This window comes from Tetrahymena thermophila (genome assembly GCF_000189635.1).
Source record: "Tetrahymena thermophila SB210 genomic scaffold scf_8254515, whole genome shotgun sequence".
Classification (NCBI taxonomy): domain Eukaryota; phylum Ciliophora; class Oligohymenophorea; order Hymenostomatida; family Tetrahymenidae; genus Tetrahymena; species Tetrahymena thermophila.
Window position 1 is genome coordinate 116,778 of NW_002476290.1, and position 20,793 is coordinate 137,570.

At 23.2% G+C, this 20,793-nt stretch overlaps 7 protein-coding genes across 7 annotated transcripts; 1 reads left to right on the plus strand and 6 right to left on the minus strand. All coding sequences in view use genetic code 6, as the record gives it.

Moving 5' to 3' along the window:
- The first annotated feature begins 142 nt into the window (after nucleotides 1-142).
- TTHERM_000721479 (S-adenosyl-L-methionine-dependent methyltransferase, putative) lies at nucleotides 143-2,751 on the plus strand. The gene is made up of 8 exons (XM_012799099.1): nucleotides 143-329; nucleotides 425-477; nucleotides 540-600; nucleotides 666-745; nucleotides 961-1,396; nucleotides 1,545-1,665; nucleotides 1,759-2,185; nucleotides 2,378-2,751. Exons 1-8 carry the CDS (start codon nucleotides 203-205, stop codon nucleotides 2,546-2,548), a joined length of 1,476 nt encoding a protein of 491 aa, XP_012654553.1. The 5' UTR covers nucleotides 143-202; the 3' UTR covers nucleotides 2,549-2,751.
- Nucleotides 2,752-4,336: 1,585 nt separating this feature from the next.
- TTHERM_00721480 (hypothetical protein) lies at nucleotides 4,337-4,870 on the minus strand (the record flags this gene model as incomplete). Its single annotated transcript, XM_001031880.1, has 1 exon — nucleotides 4,337-4,870. One exon carries the CDS (start codon nucleotides 4,868-4,870, stop codon nucleotides 4,337-4,339), a length of 534 nt encoding a protein of 177 aa, XP_001031880.1.
- Nucleotides 4,871-6,722: 1,852 nt separating this feature from the next.
- Nucleotides 6,723-6,914, minus strand: TTHERM_00721490 (hypothetical protein; the record flags this gene model as incomplete). The annotated part of the gene is made up of 1 exon (XM_001031881.1): nucleotides 6,723-6,914. One exon carries the CDS (start codon nucleotides 6,912-6,914, stop codon nucleotides 6,723-6,725), a length of 192 nt encoding a protein of 63 aa, XP_001031881.1.
- Nucleotides 6,915-8,197: 1,283 nt separating this feature from the next.
- On the minus strand, nucleotides 8,198-14,558 carry TTHERM_00721500 (transmembrane protein, putative; the record flags this gene model as incomplete). The annotated part of the gene is made up of 7 exons (XM_001031882.2): nucleotides 8,198-8,313; nucleotides 8,874-9,978; nucleotides 10,028-10,446; nucleotides 10,501-10,686; nucleotides 11,227-12,027; nucleotides 12,411-13,130; nucleotides 13,292-14,558. The coding sequence occupies 7 exons, from the start codon at nucleotides 14,556-14,558 to the stop codon at nucleotides 8,198-8,200; spliced, it is 4,614 nt and encodes a 1,537-aa protein (XP_001031882.2).
- Nucleotides 14,559-15,861: 1,303 nt separating this feature from the next.
- TTHERM_00721510 (hypothetical protein) lies at nucleotides 15,862-16,395 on the minus strand (the record flags this gene model as incomplete). Its single annotated transcript, XM_001031883.2, has 1 exon — nucleotides 15,862-16,395. One exon carries the CDS (start codon nucleotides 16,393-16,395, stop codon nucleotides 15,862-15,864), a length of 534 nt encoding a protein of 177 aa, XP_001031883.2.
- A 1,872-nt stretch (nucleotides 16,396-18,267) lies between these two features.
- On the minus strand, nucleotides 18,268-19,098 carry TTHERM_00721520 (hypothetical protein; the record flags this gene model as incomplete). The annotated part of the gene is made up of 2 exons (XM_001031884.3): nucleotides 18,268-18,460; nucleotides 18,533-19,098. The coding sequence occupies 2 exons, from the start codon at nucleotides 19,096-19,098 to the stop codon at nucleotides 18,268-18,270; spliced, it is 759 nt and encodes a 252-aa protein (XP_001031884.2).
- Nucleotides 19,099-19,376: 278 nt separating this feature from the next.
- TTHERM_00721530 (antioxidant, AhpC/TSA family protein) lies at nucleotides 19,377-20,498 on the minus strand. The gene is made up of 2 exons (XM_001031885.3): nucleotides 19,855-20,498; nucleotides 19,377-19,676 (listed from the first exon to the last, which is right to left on the minus strand). The coding sequence occupies exons 1-2, from the start codon at nucleotides 20,462-20,464 to the stop codon at nucleotides 19,513-19,515; spliced, it is 774 nt and encodes a 257-aa protein (XP_001031885.2). The 5' UTR covers nucleotides 20,465-20,498; the 3' UTR covers nucleotides 19,377-19,512.
- Between the last annotated feature and the right edge of the window lie 295 nt (nucleotides 20,499-20,793).

Here is a 20,793-nt window from a genome sequence, read left to right on the forward strand (position 1 = left end):
TGATTTTATATTTAAATTAAAAATTTTGATTTTATCTTATGTTATATAAATTTATAATAAAAAAAATGTTAGTTTGTAAAAAGTGTTATTAAAAATTTACATTATTTAATAATTTATTACAATTTTCCACATATCATTTTTTAAATAGTTAAATAAATAAGAATTTTCTTTTGGAATAGTTAATTTAGATCTATTAGAAATAATGAAGCTCTTTAAGCATAGAAATTTTAGCTTGTTGCGAACTTAAAAGCAATTTTTTAGTAACAGTATGAGTGGCAAAATGCCTAACGGGCAAACAGTTCCTTATGCAAATAGGATGGATTTAGCTGGTATGAATTTTTAGCAATTGCTTTAAAATTTTATCCTTTATTTTACTTATTTATTTACGCTAAAGATTGATTGATATTTTTTTAATGCCAAAAAGATATTTAAGGAAGGGAGCTTCCTCTTGTTAATAAAATAAAAGACATAATTTTAGTAAGAATGCAATTAGCTTAGTGCTTTAAAAAACTTAAACTTGTTATAAAAAATAAACAAAGGAAAAAGGACCAATTAGTATGAACGAATATTGGAATATTTCTCTATTAGATGAAAAACATGGTAGAAAAGTATTTTGATAGCTCAAAAAAATAGAAATTTAACATGAAAAAATATATGAAAAACAGGATATTATATGAAGAATGATGTGATTACTGCTAAAGGAGATTTTATAACTTCAGTAGAAATATCGTAAATGTTTGGTGAAGTAATTAATTGTTTTATTAAATTATTTATTAATTTAATTTTTAGTTTAATCTCTTCATATCTATTTTATTTATCAAAATGATATCAGAAACGCAAGAAACAAATCTTAAATAATTATTAAAATTTATAACAAAATATGATTTTAAATAAATTGCACATAAAAAATAATTTTGTTTTTGTAAAATATGACATTCAAAAATCTATTAAATATTGTAGATATTAGGTATATGGGCTATAAATTTCCTGTAATAGATAAAAGCAATTGACTTACAAAGTTAAAAGAGAGACAGAAGTAAAAAGAGGTTTTCTTTGTTGGAATTTGGACCAGGAAGAGGTACTCTTATGAGTGATATTATCAGAGTACTAGCTTAATTTGATTTGTTGGATGGTATTGAAATAAATTTCGTAGAATTCTCTCCATTCATGAGAAAGCTTCAATAAGAAAAAGTAGTTAAGGAACTTCAAAACAGGGGAATATACATGACTTACAATGTGGACAAGGCAAAGAGGAGTCAAGTGGAGGAATTTAGATGCGAAGACCATGATAGGTTCGTGTGTCTGAGGTGGTTTAAAATGTATGAAAATATGCTTTTTGAGGATTTTGGTGACTACGCTCTTTAGCAGCTAGACAAAGAACATGCAAAAACACTTAGTAATAGATAAAAAATATAATTATTTCTCAAAATAATAAATAAATAGTGGTGGATTTAGCATTTAATCACAAATCACTATTTATTTCAATTTTCTTAAACCAAAAAGGTAAATGTAATCAAATGCAATTTTAATTATTATAAAAAAAGCTCCTATTGTTGTTTTCGCTCACGAATTCTTTGATGCCCTACCAGCAAATGTTTTTGTTTATCAAAATAATTACGGATGGTGTGAGAAATTAGTAAATATCTGCCATGATCCATCTAAAATGTAATTGTGTGTCAATATAGACATAAAATTTAATTTTTATGAAGCATTTACAAAATCAACGGATTTTATTATAAAATAAAATAAAATAAAAAGGCGTAATTTTGAATACATTACTACAGACGGACCTAATGAAAACGTAAAAAAAATTTTGAGACCAAATGTTTCTTTTACAGAAGAACAGAAAAAAAACATTAAGCATGGAGATCAAATAGAAGTCCAACCAAAGTCACTTGTTATCACAAATTCTCTAGCTGAATTAATTTCAAAAAGAAACGGAGCTATGCTAGCTATTGACTATGGTGAGAACCAAGCCTTCTCAGACAGTATTAGAGGTATTAGAAGACACAAATTTATTAAGAATGAGGACATTTTAGAATATCCTGGAGAAATCGATCTTTCTGCCTACGTCAATTTTGCTCATTTGTCTTAAGCTGCCAAAAAGGTTCCTGGAATTAGCACACCTAATCCTATACCACAAGGCTTATTTTTAGAATCTATGGGTCTAAACACTAGATTGGAAGTAATCAATCTTATTAAATTAAAGAAAAATACACAAATATTTTTTCTATTAAGAATTTTTTTAAATGAATTTCGATAATTTGAGTGGGAAATGTCCCAAAGAAGATTTCCAGTTTTTTAAAACTTAAAAATTTGTATTCCAACAAATCCTTATAAAATATCTAATATTAAAATAAAATGTAAAATTTTATAGATGCTCTGTAGACAAGTCAACCAAATAAAGCAGAAACAATTCGAGTAAGAGTATTTTAGGTTAGTTGCTCCTGAAGAAATGGGTGGAACCTACAAAGCCTTTTATATGGGACTAGAAAAAAATGGAGAAATTTTTCCATTCATTGAAGAACACTAGCAAGTCTATTATTGATTATTTGTATACTCAAAATAACTTTATGTACTTTTTTCTTTTACAATAAATAAAAAACACACATCTTATTTCTTTCTAAAGACTTAAAAATATCTATCTATCTATCTTAACGTATTTTAAAAAGTATATCTTTAAATTTATAAATATGTAAACGTATTTTTATAAAATAATACATGCTAAAAAGTACTTTGTTCAAAGTTAATTACCTTAAAATTATTTAAGTAATTTAAGTTCATTAATGTTATCAGCCATTAAATAGTTAATTTTTTTGATCAGTACTTCTCATTTAAGTCAAAAAATATATATTAAAATTTTACAAAAGTAACGAAAAAAGTAAAATTAGAATATTATCTTTATTCCTTCCAATTGATATTTATCATTTTAATCTATTTATTTTTTGGCAGGTCACTAAGACTGAAATGTTATTTGTAATAATTTTTAAATAAATCTATTAATCTCAAAAATCTATGAAATTTAATTTAGTGAGTGATATTTGAAATATGGGAAATACTAAATTTAGATATAAAATGAATTAATGATGATAGATTGATTTTTTTGTAATTTAAGTATACTTTTTATTAAGGAAAGCTATTTAAATCCAATAAATATATAAGTGTAAATTTGGATGATTAAGATTAATTAAATTGATTAGTTGTTAATTACTATAAGCAATAGATAGATGACTACAAACGGATGCATATAAAATTAGATTAATAATAAAATATAGCTTACATTAAATAAATATTATGTGTCTGAAGAAAGAAAAAGATAAGAAATAGAAAGATAAATAGATAGATTAATAGCTAGATTATTTAGAAATATTTAATTGAGTTAGTAGAAATTGATAAGAAGTTTAATTTGTTTATTTTGTCACTTTGATTTAATAAAGGTAGAGAGAGAGAGATAGATTGATGCATATGGGTTCTCATTCAATAAATTATAAGTTAAGTCAATAAATTGTATTTATTAACGCCACTTATTAATAATGAATATGAGAAATTCATATGCTTTATTACAATTATTATTTTTTATGGTAAGGTCTTTTGTTGTTATTTGTGTTTATGGTTATCATTGATAATTAGAAATTTATTATTCATGAAATTTGATAAATATTTTTGTTTATTTTATAATTTGATTGCGTACTTTATTGATTTTTATTTTAATTAAGCATTTTTAAAACTTTTTTAAGAAGAAGGATGGAAATACTAGAAATTAATTCACTGACTAGAAAAGTAAGATTAGTAAATTTATCTTTATTTAGCCTATTATATGAGAAGCTCACTCAAAATTTTAATCAGCTTCACATTCGAGCAAAGGAGTCCCAGTTAATTACTGGTAATTAACAATTATTAATTAATGGCCTTAAAAATATTTAATAATGTAAGAAAGATAGCTAAGCAAATTAGTAGCACCAAATAAAATAAATATTAAGCATCTTTCAAATTTAAGAAGATTTAAAGAATTTTTCTCTTTTTTTTTTTATGTTTCTCCAAAATTAATTATTTTATCATTTGAGGTGAGTGAAGGAAGAACAGACAAATTTAAAAGATCTTAGAAAAGGTGTTTTTAATTTATCAAATGAAAGGTTCAAATCTGATTATTATTATTTTTGTATGTTTGCTTGTTTGTTTTTTTGTTTAATTTTTTTATTTTTTGCTTGTTTTTGTTTATTCTGTGTGATTGATAAAGTTTATTTAGTTACAGTTAGTAGAAAAATTATTTGCAAGTAAAAATACTTAATAAATAAGGGTTAGAGTCAGCCAGCTTGTTTGTCATGAATTCATTAATTCATGATTCTGAGAGCTTTGAAAATAATCCTCTTAATTCGGGATCGATGGAATAGCTGAGGTCAGTTTTGGATAAGTTAACGTAAGGTTCCAAAAGCTACCTGAACTCTTGGATGCAGGTAACATTTTTTAACTTAGATGCACTCCATATGATATTGCATATGTAGCTTTTGACTTAGTCAGTAACATTCTTGTTCAAAAGATTGTGGGTTTCTTCCTCTATTCCGCTACAGCACTCAAGCAGCATTTCATATATCTTAATTTGGTTCATCGAATTAATCAATTTGAGTGAAGAACCTTGCATTTTGGTGCTATCGGAAGATTGACCTTTTTCAATAATGTCATTGATAGTTTTTTTATTTGTTTCAAAGACTTTTTATAATGTTTCAATTTCAGCCTTTAATTAGTGCTCAAATTCCATACAGGCGATTTCCAATCTCATCAAGCCTGGAACATTGTCCAGGGAAGAAGAAGTCCTCTTTGAGGAAATAGAATATTTTTTTTGGATAGATTTTGCAGAAGCGCAGCCTCCCATTTAGTTTGGTGATTTAGTAAGGTTATGAGAGATAATTTGAATTTAAAGTAAGTGGTATTTGATAATTTAATAATTTATTTGTTTTATTTATAAATTAATTATTAATTTATTGAAGCAATTAAATGTGATGTATAAAGCAGAGTAATTTACTATTTATTGATTTTTTTTATTTAACTTTATTGTTGATTAAATATTTTTTTTGTAAAGATTATAACTAATTTTCTTATCAAAAAAAGATTTTTATATAGATTTAATTGACTTTAATTAGATTTAAAAAATTCGTCTAGATAATTCAATTTATTACTTTTAGTCAAACACTAGGGACCTACCTCCCTCCCTACCTACCTACCTGTCTTTCTAACTATCTATTAATAAATCAATCAATAGGTCTTTAATATTTAATTAATTAATTTATTTGTTCAAAAGAATTTACAAGTGATAATTAATTATAAGGGGTTGTATTTTGTCAGGTTGAGATCGATAATAATATTACTTGCAAAAGTAAATATTGATTATTTAAGTATATACAAAATATTACCAATTTAGTAACTTAAGGAAATTATTAATTATTTTGAGACTTGAAATGCTTAATTTATTTCTGCATTCACTATCACCAATTTCTGCTTTTCAAGAGTTATTTTTCTATATCAAATTTTTATATTTTTCATTAGTTAAATTATTGAGTTGTTGTACCGCCCTACATCAAACTATTTAAGAGTTCTTTTAAAGAGGTGCTAGTAAATTGAATATTAGTTTTACCATGTAAAATTAAAAAGAGCTGTATCAAAGCGAAAAAATAAAGTAAAGCAGAGTCAAGCTTGCCTCTAGTTGCATTATATTAACATCATCAATTAATAAAATAAAATAAAATATACAAACAATAATCGCCCCCACACATTTTACACCTTTATTAGGCCTTTATCTTTTTTAATCATCCAAAGTAAAATCTGACAATCTTCGTTAGTACTTACAAATTCTTTTCTTGTTAAAATAAATATTCTGAGCTTTTCTTAATTTTTTATTTTAGGGTGAGTGGGTAATTTAATCATTCCTCAATATTTATCTTTTATTATTATTTTAATTGAATTGAAAGGTCTTGCTACTTTTTTTTGTTTTGTTAATATGACGCTACTACTTATTAGTGATTACATTTAATACTCTACCACTTTCTAATTTCGGTTTAACTTATTTTTCGTTGTACAATATTTTGTGAATTTATTTTCTCCGCTCTCCTTTCTCTGTGAATGTTCTTTAATCAAATTTTTCTTCACTAATATAACATTTTTTAATTTTGACTATCTATCCACTCCTTTTCTTCCTGATTAATAAAATACTAATCAGAAAAATCTTTCTTTTGTGTTTTTTATCTAGATTCCATTTTCACTTTACTCTAAAAGACCTTCCTAAAATATCAGACAACCAAAAAAGTAAAGACACTAGTTCAAACCTCAAGCAGCGTTTATTCTAAAGAAAGCAAGCCTTTTTTATCAATATTTGTTTTTTGAAGTAAGTTTTAAGTGATTTTTAAAAAAGTGATATTAATTGATCTATTCTAAGAAATTACAATGGCTTTACATTTAATTTATTTTTTGCATATTATAACTATTTTTTAATTTTCAGGTATAAATTAAGCAATAAAAAGTAGAAGTGCGCATTATTGAGACAGATTTTGCTTGCAATTGATAATTTAGACTTCATTTTTTTTGAATTATTGCTGTAAAGAAAATCAGAAAAGCATTTAAAATAGGACAAATTTAAATAGTTCCAACACATTTGAAAGCTAAATCTTGATCGATTAATAAATAAAAAGGTTTATTTCCAATTATTTTTGACTTTATTGATAAGCTATAATTCAAGATTCAAGAAAGTAATCATCTTTTTCACATAGACCACTACTAATAACTCTATTAATCAAAGCTATAGAATAATTCATTATCATCCACTCACTAATATTGTTTTTATTTGAATTAGAGAAAATTTGCAGCCTAAGAATCTAATCCAAAAACTTTTCGCCTGATTTTTCAACAAGGATAAAAGTTCTCATTTTTTTTCTTATTACTCTCCCCATTAGATAAAAATTTAGTTAAAAAATAGCAAGTTGATAAAAATTTAGAGAGTGCTTAATTATAGAAAATAGATTAATATAGAGAAAAAAATTTTTTGAATTGTAAAAAAAAAAAAAAATGAAAAAGTAAATAAATTTATGAGAAATTAAACAGTAAATTCCATGATACTCTTCTTGATTTTGATGAAGTTAATTTATAAAATTTTCACTTGAAGAGTAATCTTGTGTATTAATAATTTGAATGAAAAAAGTAAAGAAAAAGAAAAGAAAAAGAAACAAATAAATTAAAGATATTTACTGGAATAATATTTGTTACAGAAAATTTTATTTAATTTCTAATTTTACTTAAGTAACATGTATTTAAAATACGAAATTAATTCAACTTGCATATGATATTTAAGATATCACTTATAATTATAATTCAATCAAAAATCTTTTACTATTTTATTCTCATAAAGCTATTATTAAATTTATCTCATTTTTAACATCTTTGCTTGAAATTAAAACTTGTTACACTTTCATTAATTAGATCCAATAAGCCATTTAAAATATAAATAAATAAATCTATAGCAATTTATTGATATTCTAAAATATTTAAATAATAAAAAAGAATATAAAAAAATGATATCCTTAATTTTATCAAATTTTAGCGATTTAATTTTTTATCAAATCAGTGTATTTATTTACAGGGGCTATAAAATTTAACAGATTTGAGTCATATTACATCAATATTTAAATTAATGCATTATTTTATTTTAAAATGTAATTAAATTAATCTATAAAAGGTTTATATTATGTGCTTGCATTTGCTAATTTTAATTAAATTAGCCGCAAAAAGAGCTAAACTTAATTATAAAAAGCTAATATAGGATTAAGATAATTATTATTTAGTGTAGGTCTCACTGTCTCATTTAGATAAAATATATCTAAGAATAAATTTATTACTAATTGTGCTATGTAAATAAATATTTTATATGATAATTTGCACGCATGAATAGAAAAAAATACTTAATCATAAAAAACTAATATAGAATTAAAATAATTATTATTTAATGTAGATCTAGTTGTTCTGTTTAGATAATATACATCTAAGAATAAATTTATTACTAATTATGCTATGTAAATAAATAAATACTTTATTAATTTGCACACATGAATGACATGCATGAATGTTAGTGAGAAAAATCAATAAATTCTTTTAAATATTTTATTTATTTAAAAAATATCCATTTCTTTAACAAGACACCATTTTTATAACTTAATCACTCTTTTTTTTCAACTTTTAGCATTATCTGCTTAAGTTTGCAATCTGAGTCAAATATAGAGTCACTATCATGTTTTACTCCATTTTTAGTTTACATAAATTCGGATTCTTGGTCTATTTATATTTGTTAATTTTTACGTTCTTAAATAAAAAAATGTAATTTAAATGCTGAAATTATTTAGGATTTTGTTAAATTTACTATGAATAATTATAAAAATAATCATACATATTTATTTTTAGATTGACTTGTTTACAAATTTACTAAAAAAATTTGATTACTTTCATCTCAAAGTATTTTTTATCAAAAAAAATTTAGTTGAATAAATATTTTGAATAGTGTTTTAATTGTAATCTAATTTATAAAATTAGCTTCAAAATTTAAGTAAATAACATCAGGTGTTCGTACCAACTCAGATAAACTTTACAAAAAATTGGTTTACAATTATTCAAATAATTTATAGGAAATTTTTAAGATTTGTCATATAATTATTAGTAACCTGATATACTAAATATCTATCTAACTAGAAGTTCTCAAATGAAAGTATTCCAAAAAATTTTATACGAGTAGGGGGATAGGTGGGGAGAGATTATAAATTATAAAAGCAATAACATTTTTGAATATTTTAAAATTAGACTTTCTTATTTTTGTACATATATAATTTAATTTAATTTACCTGTTGAGAGACCCATATTCTTTGTCGACTTATTCCAATTATCACTGCTAGTTTCTCTTAGAGAAATAATATTTTCTTTAGGATCAAATAAGACCGGCTCATATTTCAAGCTATAACTTTCTGAATCAGAATGCTATTTTATTTTCATCATCACCATCGAAACTTACCCAGAAACGATAAGTTTCTTCACTAAACTCCAATGCATAGACACCTTTATTGTATTCACTCTTTTTTTTAATATAAACGTAAATCTTGGGAATGTCCTTCTTAAAGAGTCTTCGATTTTTCTTACATATCTATGATGCTCTATCAGAGCATATATAGAAAGATAAATGTACTTAAATACAAAGTAAAAATTTATTATCTGTATGAGAAAAATTATGAATCCCATCAAATAACTGGGTTATTGCCAAAAATAAGTTTATAGGTTGACATCATTTTGCCTTTAGGCTAGATTATCATAAATCAATGAGAGAAAAATAGTAAACATAGCAATAAAAATACTTTCTGACTCTAAGTAATTAATTTAGTTGGACAAAAAAGGTTAAAATTTTATCAATATTGTTTCATAGCTGATCAGTACAAATAAGCAGGTTAATCCACTTATGCTTTTTTCTTCATAAAATTCAGTCGATAGAAAGGCAATTAAAATGCGAACGACTAATCTAATGAACTCCCAATAAAAAAAATTTTCTTTGTATTCAGTATATAAAAAGCGAAATTTAAATTGCATTTTTATTTTTACAAAAAGTTGTGATTTTCTTTTCCATAAAAATGTCACAAGCCCAACTGGTATGACTAAAATCCATAAAACAAGAAGAGGATACATGAGGAAGTACCTATATGCTACTAATGTCTAATTATCACAACTCATTGATAAATCCAAATAAGCAAATGAGTTAGAGCCTATCTGTCTACAAGCTTGGGCTTCAAGCAAAAACAACACAATGTTGAACTGAAGCAAACTGATAAGTGCATAAAATATTGTTGTAAACAAAGAATAGCGTCTCTATAGCGATGATATCTTTCCAAATATAAATAAAATGCCAAAGACGACTGCTATAATAAGGATAAAACAGAATGGCAAAAGTGCAACAATTAAAAGCTTAATTAATATAAATAGTTTAAATTATTTTTTAGAGAGAAAATTTTACCTTCTAAAAAAGAATATTTGATTGAGATGTTTAATTTAGAAAGCAGTCAAAAGATATCAAAGACTCATTCACTGGCTAACTCATGGTATCCATGACAATACTAAAAAATCCGTATGGTCTCACTTAAAATAATGCAATCACCTAAGAAATCTATAAGAAACTCAAAAACAGCTTAGCATAAATTCCAAATAAATTTTGTTTGATGATTGAATTCCCAAAAATACCTAATCCTATTTTTCTCATATAATTACCTAGAATCGTATTAAGAGTATTTTTATAAGCACTTCTACAAACAATAGCTGAAAAGATCATTATAGCTAAAAAGGTTAGCACTAATTTAACAGTGTTATATGAAATATCTGAGCATAAAGAACATTAATAGTTATGGTTTTCAGTATATGACTAATTCCAATATTACCCTAAATATATTTAAATAAAATTGTAAAAATTAATAAATATAATTAATTAATTACCAGCCAAATCGCATTGCTCACACAAAGGACCAATGTGTCCTTTTTAACAAATCTAATTACCATAAAACTGACCTCCTAAGCAAGACATTTTAGAGTTAGAGCACTCTAAAATATCTGAAGAAGTTTCAGATTCTCTCCAAAATCCTTATTCCAAAATGAGCACATTTCTATAAGATTCATTAACACCTTTGAATAAAAAGTTAAAGAAAATGATTATAAATTATACGAAATTAAAATATGCTATTCAGAAATAAATTTCATTAAGTATTTTATCAAATTAAATAATTGTATTTAGATGCTTTAAATAAAGAATTAATAAAATTATACTTAATTTTTAAATATTATAAAAAAATTTGATAAAATTAGAATAAACTATCCAGAAATTAATATCTATAAATATTTTGTGAAGTTAAATAATTTTAAATTGTAGATTGATGCTTTAACAATAAATTAATAAAATTATATTTATTTACTTAAATTTTTTTGTTTGAAATCATAATCTAAATTTTTTATTTGAAGTTTTTTATTTCATAAAATTAAACAATTTCAATTGTTGGTAAAATTTTAAAGTTTAAGTATTTAATAAATAAAGAATTAATATTATAATTTATATTATAATGTTTAAATTTTATAGATTTAAATCATCAATTTTAAAAATTTATTTTATTTATAGTTTTAAAAAATTATATTTCTATTCAAAAATGAGATAATTTTAATTTCATTTACCTTTTGTTGGAATAGGTAGACAAGACTTAACACTATAAGGATTTTGAAAGCTGAATGTGTGGTTTGGACAAGAAAAACACAAAGGAAGACCTCCTTGTGAAATATAGACTTCTCCTACAACACACTCCCTAAATTCCCATATAATTTAAATATTTTTAACGGAAGCTATTTATGGAAAAATTTGTAGAGTTGTATTTAGTGTAATGTTAGGCCTAAAGTTAATTTAGTATATCAGCTCGAAAGAACCATCTGGAGTTTATTCCAAAGAAGTAATTTGATTGGTTACATCTTCTATTTTTTCTGATGGAAGAATATTTGTTTGGTTGTTTATTTATAATTATGCAAAATAGCTTTATGAATATTGTGTGCTTTGAATTTCAGTAAGATTCGGATAAATTTGAATATTTTTTGGTTAATAAATCATCTAATTTTTATTATCATCAGATAGTATTAAATTTAATTTAACAAAAGAATTTGATTTAACATTTTTAACTTTGTAAGTTTTAAAAATATTTTCTTAATATATTTACAGTTCTTCTATTTATAAAATTTATGAGTTATTATTTTAAAACTCTTGATCAATTTCAGTAGCACTCACCAATTTTATATCTTAAATATCTTAAAAAATTGTATTTCCAGATTGGCTAGCTTCGTTACCTGTAATAATTTAATCGATGTTCTATAATTTTTTATCATCTATTGATAAATTCATAATCATTTAACAAAAAAATGCTCCTCCAAAAGCAGCAGAATTTTAAGTAATTTAGGTGACTGGATCTGATTAAATTATTCCTTAAATAACTAATTATATTTTTTAAAATTTAATTTAATTTATTTGGTTTTGCCTTTTAATAAATTATAAAAATGGGTCAAGGCTATTTATAAAGGATAAATTGAACTTTTGAAGTTATTCGGGTAAAAAGTTTTCAAAGATAAATTAATATGTAATTTGGTTGACAAATTAAATAATGTAAGCTGTTGAATCGAATTGATTTAAATTAAAATATTAAGTAAAAATAAAAATGGTATAATAAATTTTAATTAAATATTCAAAAATAAATGTATAATTGATTACTTTGAAAACAATAAGTTAAACTTAAAAAAATATTTTTTTAAAAGATTGTTTTCGAAAATAAAATTTATGTTTTAATTATGGTAAAAAAAATATTTTTAATTAAATTTACTAACGTCGTAAGCAATGTTAAATCCAAAAACACCTCCTACTTTAGCATAATTCTAAACAAATTATGAGCCATTTATGTTTATTTCTTCTATTTATTATTAAGTATAAATCACACCACCTGTAGAGAAAACAGCAGAATTCTACTTAAATTTAGATAAGTAGAAGTTCAGCTATTACAAAATTTTTAGAGAAGCAAGTATTCCTCCACTTTATAAGGCCATATTTTCATTAAACTCACTCATCATAAAACTTAAAATCTAAATTTGATCTATACTGAAAATACCTCCATTTTAAAGTACTTTATTCATAAACATTGTGCTTTGAATTACAACTAATTAGTCAGAAATAACTTTTCCAGAAAAAACACCACCTGATTAAAGAGCTTAATTAGAGATAAAATTACTGCTATCAATAAATATGTACTATATTTCCTAAAAGAATACTACTCCTCCATTTATTGAAGCTGTATTATTAAAAAAGTTTGATTACTAAATTTTAAGACTCGTTAAGTAATCCATATTAATAGCCCCTCCATTCCCTTAGGCTACACATATTCCTTAGTTATATGTAAAGTTAGATTTTATTATTACAAAAGTGGACTCTCTTGTATTAGTCCTAGCAGTTATTGCAGCCCCATAATATGCTATATTCTAACTAAAAGTAGATTCTTCTGCCCTAAATGAATTGATATTCATAACTTCTAAAGCTCCTCCAATATTGTCTTTTATAATTCAAAAAATTCTCATTAAAACTAAAAAATTTCTCAATTTTCAAAGATATTTAAAAATCAGTGAACAAACTTAAAATAAAATAAAATAAATTTACTCTCAAAAATATAATTTTTTATAAAAAAATAATAAAATTGATGTAAAAAAGCATTACTTATAAATTTAGAACTTAATATTATCACAGAAGGAAAATCTAACTGAATAGCTTTGTAAGAACTGATTCTTTTAGGGTTAATTTTTAGTATATTTTAATTATCAGATGAACCACTTTCAATTAGAGTGATATTATTAAAAAGAGCTTAAGCCCTGAAATCTTTTGAAGAGGCCTTGAATATTCCTCCTCTATATTAATCACTAAAAATATTCTGTCTAATATAAAAACTAGTCAAAATTATTTATTAGCTCTAAGTAGATTAGAATAAAACGTATCCCTACTGGGCATAGTTAAGTTAAGCATTTACAGAAGATATTTGCAAATTATCCACAACATCGATATTAAAAAGAGAACATTTTAGTTTAGATATGCAATAAACTATGTTTTGGAGGATAGTTAAGTCATACATATTGAGACTTTTAGGATTTTAGATATTAAATAGAGATGTCTTATATAAGCTATTATCAATAATTCGGAAATTGTTTAGGTTAACACTATTAGAATAGTATATAGAAATAAATGGATAGTCTCCTAAGATATCTAAATCTTGTATTTCGAATTAGCTTATCTAAATATTATTAGCAGCTAAACAACTAAGAAACACTTAAGAGTAATATAAGACTTCAACATTTTGAATGGAGAGTATATCACCTTATTAGAAATTAAATAAATTCATCTAAGGCACTATATTGCCGCTAGATAAAACATTAATTTTAATATCTTATATTTTTATTTATTTGTAATTGCTCACTTTTATCCAAAAAGAGCCAAGGTAACATTCATTTATACATGGAAGGTAGATTGATCCTCCTTGAGCTTAGATAGTTATGTTTTATATTAGAACTGATTCCACAGTTTATATAGTAATAGGGTTAAGTATTATAGTGTCATATATAAATAAGTCTTTGATTATTATTTGATTTACTGTTTCAACTTAAAATGTATTATTAAAGAAGGTAAGTTTAGAATTTGGGTCATCTTTTATACTTTCTTACAGTTAATTGGCGATATTATTTTTTATTTCCTCAGTCAGTTCTTGGTTAATTTCAACTAAACATTGAATATCTTATTTGTTTTCATTTTATTTTTACACAATTTTATTTTCTAATCTCAATTTATTTTTTTCAATAGAACCAAAATTATTTTATGAATAATATTGTTATTATGTTGGTATATTATTTTATTTTTCTTATTCTACTGTTTCTCCTAAAGAACTTAAATTTAAATAAAGTAGAACAATTAATAACTTAAAAAATTTAAGCTTCATTTTATTTTAACTTACTAATCTAAAAAAGGAAATTTGCCTAAAGTTAATTTCAAGAAACAAAGAAAAGGTTAAGATTTCTTTTATAAATAATCAAATCAATATTAATAGCAAAATGAAAGCTAAACCTTCATACAACATAAATAAAAAGAATTAAATATAAAATCAATCTTATGATAAAAAGTATTTGATAAACAAAATGCAGTTAAAGAAAGCAAAATTATATTATAAAAAAATAGAAAAATGGTGTTTTTTATCAAAAATAAAATAAATAAATAAATGATTGAATGAAAGAAAGTTCAATAAATAATGATTCGTTTACAAAGCTATCTAATTAATTAAAAAAATATTCAAGAAGTGTGAAGAATTTTTGAAATTAGCTTATAAATCTGTAAAATAAGTAAATTTGGAAAATTTGGGTGAATTAATAATAAGTAGAATATAATATCTGTTTAGAATACTTAAATTCAAGAGAAAGTTTTTTCACTGTAATATAAATTATATTTAAATAATTAAAGATGGTAACTTTGAAATATAAGCATAACCTAATATGTGATGCATTAATTAGTATGACTTATATGTAGATTGTGTGGCTTTTAAGATTGTAAAGCAAAAATATTAATTAAATACGCTTAACATTTTGAAATTATATCATTTATTTGGTATCATTCATTCTGATAAAATATAATTAATTGTGTAGATTTATTGGCTGCATTTGCTAAATAAGATTAATTAATTTTATCCATCTAGATATAATCAAAACATAGTTCTAAAAAGAATAGTAATAGAGTTGATAGTAAGAGTAAGAAGTAAAATAATAAAATAAATATGAATTTATAGATATATACAGTTTCTAAGTTTTTAAATTATAATTTTTAATTTATTGTATACATTTTATTAAATTATATCATTTTTAATTATGAGTTGGATGATTATTTGGTTATTAAATTAGTTTTTTTTGTTTGTTAGTTATTAAGTGAATGATTTGTTTAATATTTTTTCTTTTGACAATTAATAAATCCGATTTTCAAAAGAAAATAACTTGGAGTATATTTTTAATTCTTCAAAAGATTTAAAAGTGTTTTTATTTTTGTGTAATCAACAGATTTTTCTTTTTCTAATTATAATTTAGTCAATTAATTTCCTTACTTTATCTAGATTGAGAAATCCAAAACAAAACTCTTTTTTACATCATCAAATAGAAAGCTAAATTGAATTATGAAACGACTTTAGTGGGTTTCTTTATAGAATAGAAAAAGAATTCTTATTAAAATTATAATTGCACTTTACAGGAGGCTTTAATAATTCAATTTAAGTTTGAAATGAGCTTTTTTAAATGAACATTAACCTTTTTGAGGTTAAGCTCTTCAGCTTGAAATAAAGGCTCTACTTTATTTAGAAAACCTTCTGTATATTTAAATCTAAATTTTTTACAAGCCCAAATCAAGCTTATTAAATATTCTTCTACTTTAGGTTCATCCTTTAACTCTTTATCGAAGAGTTAGTATGACCTCTCTTGTATTTCATCAGCAAGATTTATCAAAAGTTTCAATATTTCTACTTTATCTTCTAATTTTGAATTTGCTTTGATATCTGGTTCTTATGATTTTATTTGGTTCATTATTTAATTGCATTCATTCTAAAGGAATATCTTCATTCCTACACAAGATTATTCTAAAATTGAAATACGATTCACTGAAATGTCTTCATGATCGCATTCGTCTACAGTGGATTAACTTCTACTCTAGGGTGAACTCTTTGGTTTTTCTTCATTTGAAGTATTAATTTCTTTTCTATTTTTAAGTTGCAATTGTTAAGGTTTACCACTTGCGCAGCCCATTTTTTTTATAGATAATTTTAATTTGTTTATTTTTTTTAATTATTATTTGTTTATTAAAATATTGAAGGTTTTCAAATGTAAGTAAGCTCCTATTTAAAAAATTTCGTGTTCTAATTGAAAAAAAGAAAGGATATAAGAATATTGTTCATATATGAAAATAAATCTCAAGATAAAAACATAATAATTATTAGAAAAGTAAACACTTATCAGATTAAAATAAGATTTTTTGATTTGAGATCCTATAACTAGTAAGCATATTTTTTAATAAAACTATACTAATTGTATCTTTTGATTGGCTTACTTTTACAAGTATTTTGTTTTACACATCTAATTTTAGCTTTTTTATTTCAAAGTAAAATACTTAATTAGCAACTTAAATAAAAGGTCTTTATTATTAGAATTCATATCAAAAAATAATCAAATTTAATGAATGTACACCAACTAATGTTGTAAAATTGGATGGAAACAGAATTGATTCATACAATATCAAAGTAGTATTTTTAAGTCTTCAATTGATTTAAAAAATACATATGAAAAATAAATATAAAAAGATAGAAGATGCAATTTTTAATTCAAACCAACTATTATTATTTTTTGTTAGTGAAAAATTTAAACCAGCTTAACTATACGGAATTTAGAGCAAAGTAACTGTAACAATTAACATTTTCTTCATTCACCTTAAATTTATATTTTACGTTTCTCCAACATGAAAACTAAATTTCTTCTATCTTTTTTTATTACAAATTTAAATGGTTTAAACAAACAAAAATTTTGAAATAATAATGAAAAAGTCAGTTCAAATTTTAAAAAATTCATTTTTACAATTTTAAAAAAGTTAAAAAAATAGAAATTATTTCTAAAAATAAAAGATACAGAGCTGGGATACAATTCAAAATAAAAAAAAAAACATAAATAAATTATTATAAAAGAATAAGTTAAACTAAAAATTTTGAAATAAAAAGTTACTAGCAAGTATTTTCATAAATTCAAAATAACATCTATGATTTTTTTATTTTATCTTCCTCGTAGTATTTTTTTAAGATCAAATATAATTTTGGAAGAATTATTTTGATAAAGTAAATACAAAAAATCTCTACAATTTATATAAATGAGGACAATTTCATTCAATATAAACGCTCAATGAATTAATTTAATATTACCATTAAAAATAGAAAATAGATAATGCTAACATTTTAACAGAAATTAATTTTTCAATTTTTATAAATTTGCCATATATTTTCTATTGGAAATAGATTAATTTAATATGTAGATATTTTTTAAATAATTTGAAAGAAAGTATTTTAGAAATAGTCAAAAATACTATTCGTTCTATCAAATGTAAATTGCTATTGATTAAATTAAAAATAGCGCATAGCGCTTCTTACCTATATAAAAATGTAATAAAAGGAGATAATATATATGAAAATTACTATTACCATTAATTTATAGTTTTATATTAAAAAATAAATTGATTAATATTGCTAAATTCAATTATTTACTTAAGGTTAGAAGTATTTACTATTCTAAAACATATTGATTACTAAATTTGATTTATATGTTAAAAAAACATCTGCCTTATTTATGAAAAATGTAAAACCAATAGAACAATTATTTAACTCAAATATTAAATTTGTAAAAAACATACGAGAACCATTCAAATACTTTTAATTTATCACTTAATTAAAATAAATAGACCATAAATACACCAACAATAAATATAAATATTTAAATGAAAAAAGTTAAATAGAAGTTCTCTATAATTTACTTGTTTATATTCTTTTTACTGAAAGAAAAAATTAGATTTTTTATCTTTCTAAAAAAATCTTGAAAATTAATTCAGTAATAAATTTAGAGTTTTTTGTAATCGCATATTCAATTTCCATAATCAACTATAATCAATGATAGTTCAGTAAAGTGTCCGATATCAATTAGGCGTTTTCCTTCTTAATTTTATTAAAAATTTTCTAATTAACCGATTTAGAATTATTAACTATCCTGATTCAATTTTCTATTACTTTTTTCATTCAAGCTTTTCATAAAAGCTTATTCATCAATCATTACTACGCTATTAATTTGTATAAAATTTATATTTTTAATTTGCCAAAAATTGATAAAAAAGTTAGCAATTTATAAATACCTTTCGTTATTTTAGCTTGCGCTACTACTCTTTTCTTAATCCGTTATATTAATTACTTCCTTTTCTAAAATCCATTTTTCAAACAAACTCGCTTTTTGCTCTTTAGATTAAGCGTATTAGCCGTTTGTGATTATTTGCAGCTCAAAAGAATTAGCTTCATAGTTTTGCTAAAATTTAAAATTATTTTGTAATTTTTAACTCATTTTATACAGCATACTCTTAAATATTTAATCTCTTTCAAATTAGCTAGGTAAGGAATCTATTTTCTCTAAAATTTTAGACTTATCAATTACTAAATCAACATATTCTTTGATACTATCACTTTATATTAAATTAAGTCTAATTATAGAAATCGAATTTAGTAGCTACTTAGTATCTTCCACAAGTTAGTGTATATAGTCATATAATATGCCTTCCTTTACTACCTTAATTTAAAGACCAAACACAGTTCTCACTTGAAAAAATGTTTCAGGATACACATTTTTTAGATAAAGTGCATAATGAACGAATGATTCTATAAAATTAACAAAATCCTCTAAAAATTGGCCTTACCTGTTAAAAACCATTTTTAATTGTCAAAATAAGAAATTTTTAGAATTTTGAAAGAATGTTTCTAAAATTATTTATTATGAATTAATTTCACACTGTATAAAAACTTTTTTAGTTTATTAATTAAAAAAATCATATAGACTCAATTTTGATTTATCATTAAAAACGCGCAATATTTTTTAAAAATTCAAAACAAAACAAAAAATCAAATTAAAATATTTTTTTAACTTTTTTATTTTTTTGCAATTTAAATAATAAAGTTAAATTCTATTTAATAATTAAAGGCTTTTTTTAAATTAAAATTTTTCATACTATCAGTTTGTCAGTTGGTCAATATTAACATATTATTTATCAAATGACATAAAAAAAACATATTTATCATTTAAGATAGAATTTATCATTAATTTGATTTTTTTAAAATAATTTTTTCCTCAAAGATCCTTCTTTTCGTTAGAGAAGTACTTGATCTTTTAATCTTAATCAGGAATGATGGTTTTTTGACCAGGTTACCAGTTAGCAGGGCAAACTTCACCATGAGTATCAGTGTGTTAGAAGGCCTTGATTAATCTCAAAGTTTCTTCAACGCTTCTACCAACTAAAATAATTTTTTTAATTAAAAATATGTGTTATTAAATTAACTTCTATTTAACAAATCTATAAATAAATATTGAATCGATTTGATTTTTATTTCTTAAATGCTAATTGCTATCCATTTATTGATATTGGAAACTAAAAATCTATTTATATATATCTTTATATTATCAATTATTTACCGGGAGCATCGTTAATTTAAACAGTTCTGATGGTTCCCTTTCCATCAATAATGAAAAGACCTCTTAAAGCAGCACCATATAATTCGTCAAGTTCATCTTCAACGAGGACTCCATAAGCCTTTGAGATTTTCTTTGAAATATCTGCAAGGAGGGGAATCTTCAAGTTTCCAACACCACCTTCGGTTCTAGGAGTCTTAATCCAGGCCAAGTGAGTGAAGTGAGAGTCAGTGGAGATAGCAATAACATCGGCGTTAATTGCTTTGAATTAATCAATAGCATCAGAGAAAGCAACCAATTCAGTGGGGCAAACATAGGTGAAATCGAAAGGATAGAAAACAATAACTAAGTATTTTCCAGCATATTGATTCAATGATACAGTTTCGAACTTGCCATTAGGTTGAACAGCAATTGCAGAGAAGAAAGGAGCCTTTTGACGGGGTTGAGTAACCTTAGGAATGAATTAATACTTAGCAAGAGACTCTTCGCACAAAGCAACTGCTAAAATGACTGCTAAAACCAAAATAACCTTTTTATTCATTTTATATATTTCAAATGATCTTCTTATATTATTAAATTATTTATTTAATTTGAAATTATATCTTATTTCCATCAAAAAAAGATCTTTATGAAGTATGCAAATCAATCTTCCTAATCTATTTTGAATTGATGAATAGATTTATAACTATATTATAATGAATAATCTTTCTTTAACATATTTACATGCAAACAATCAAAAAAAAAAACAACTAATATTTCTGTTATCAGATACAAATATCTTTTCATTCATTCATTTTAATAAAATAATGGAAAATATTAGAAACATTAGATTTATTATTATTGTTATTATATTATAAAGAATTATATTTATCACACCTTTTTCTTTAAAAATCAACTTTTCTTATTGCAATACGTGCAAAGATTTTATTCGAAATCAACATT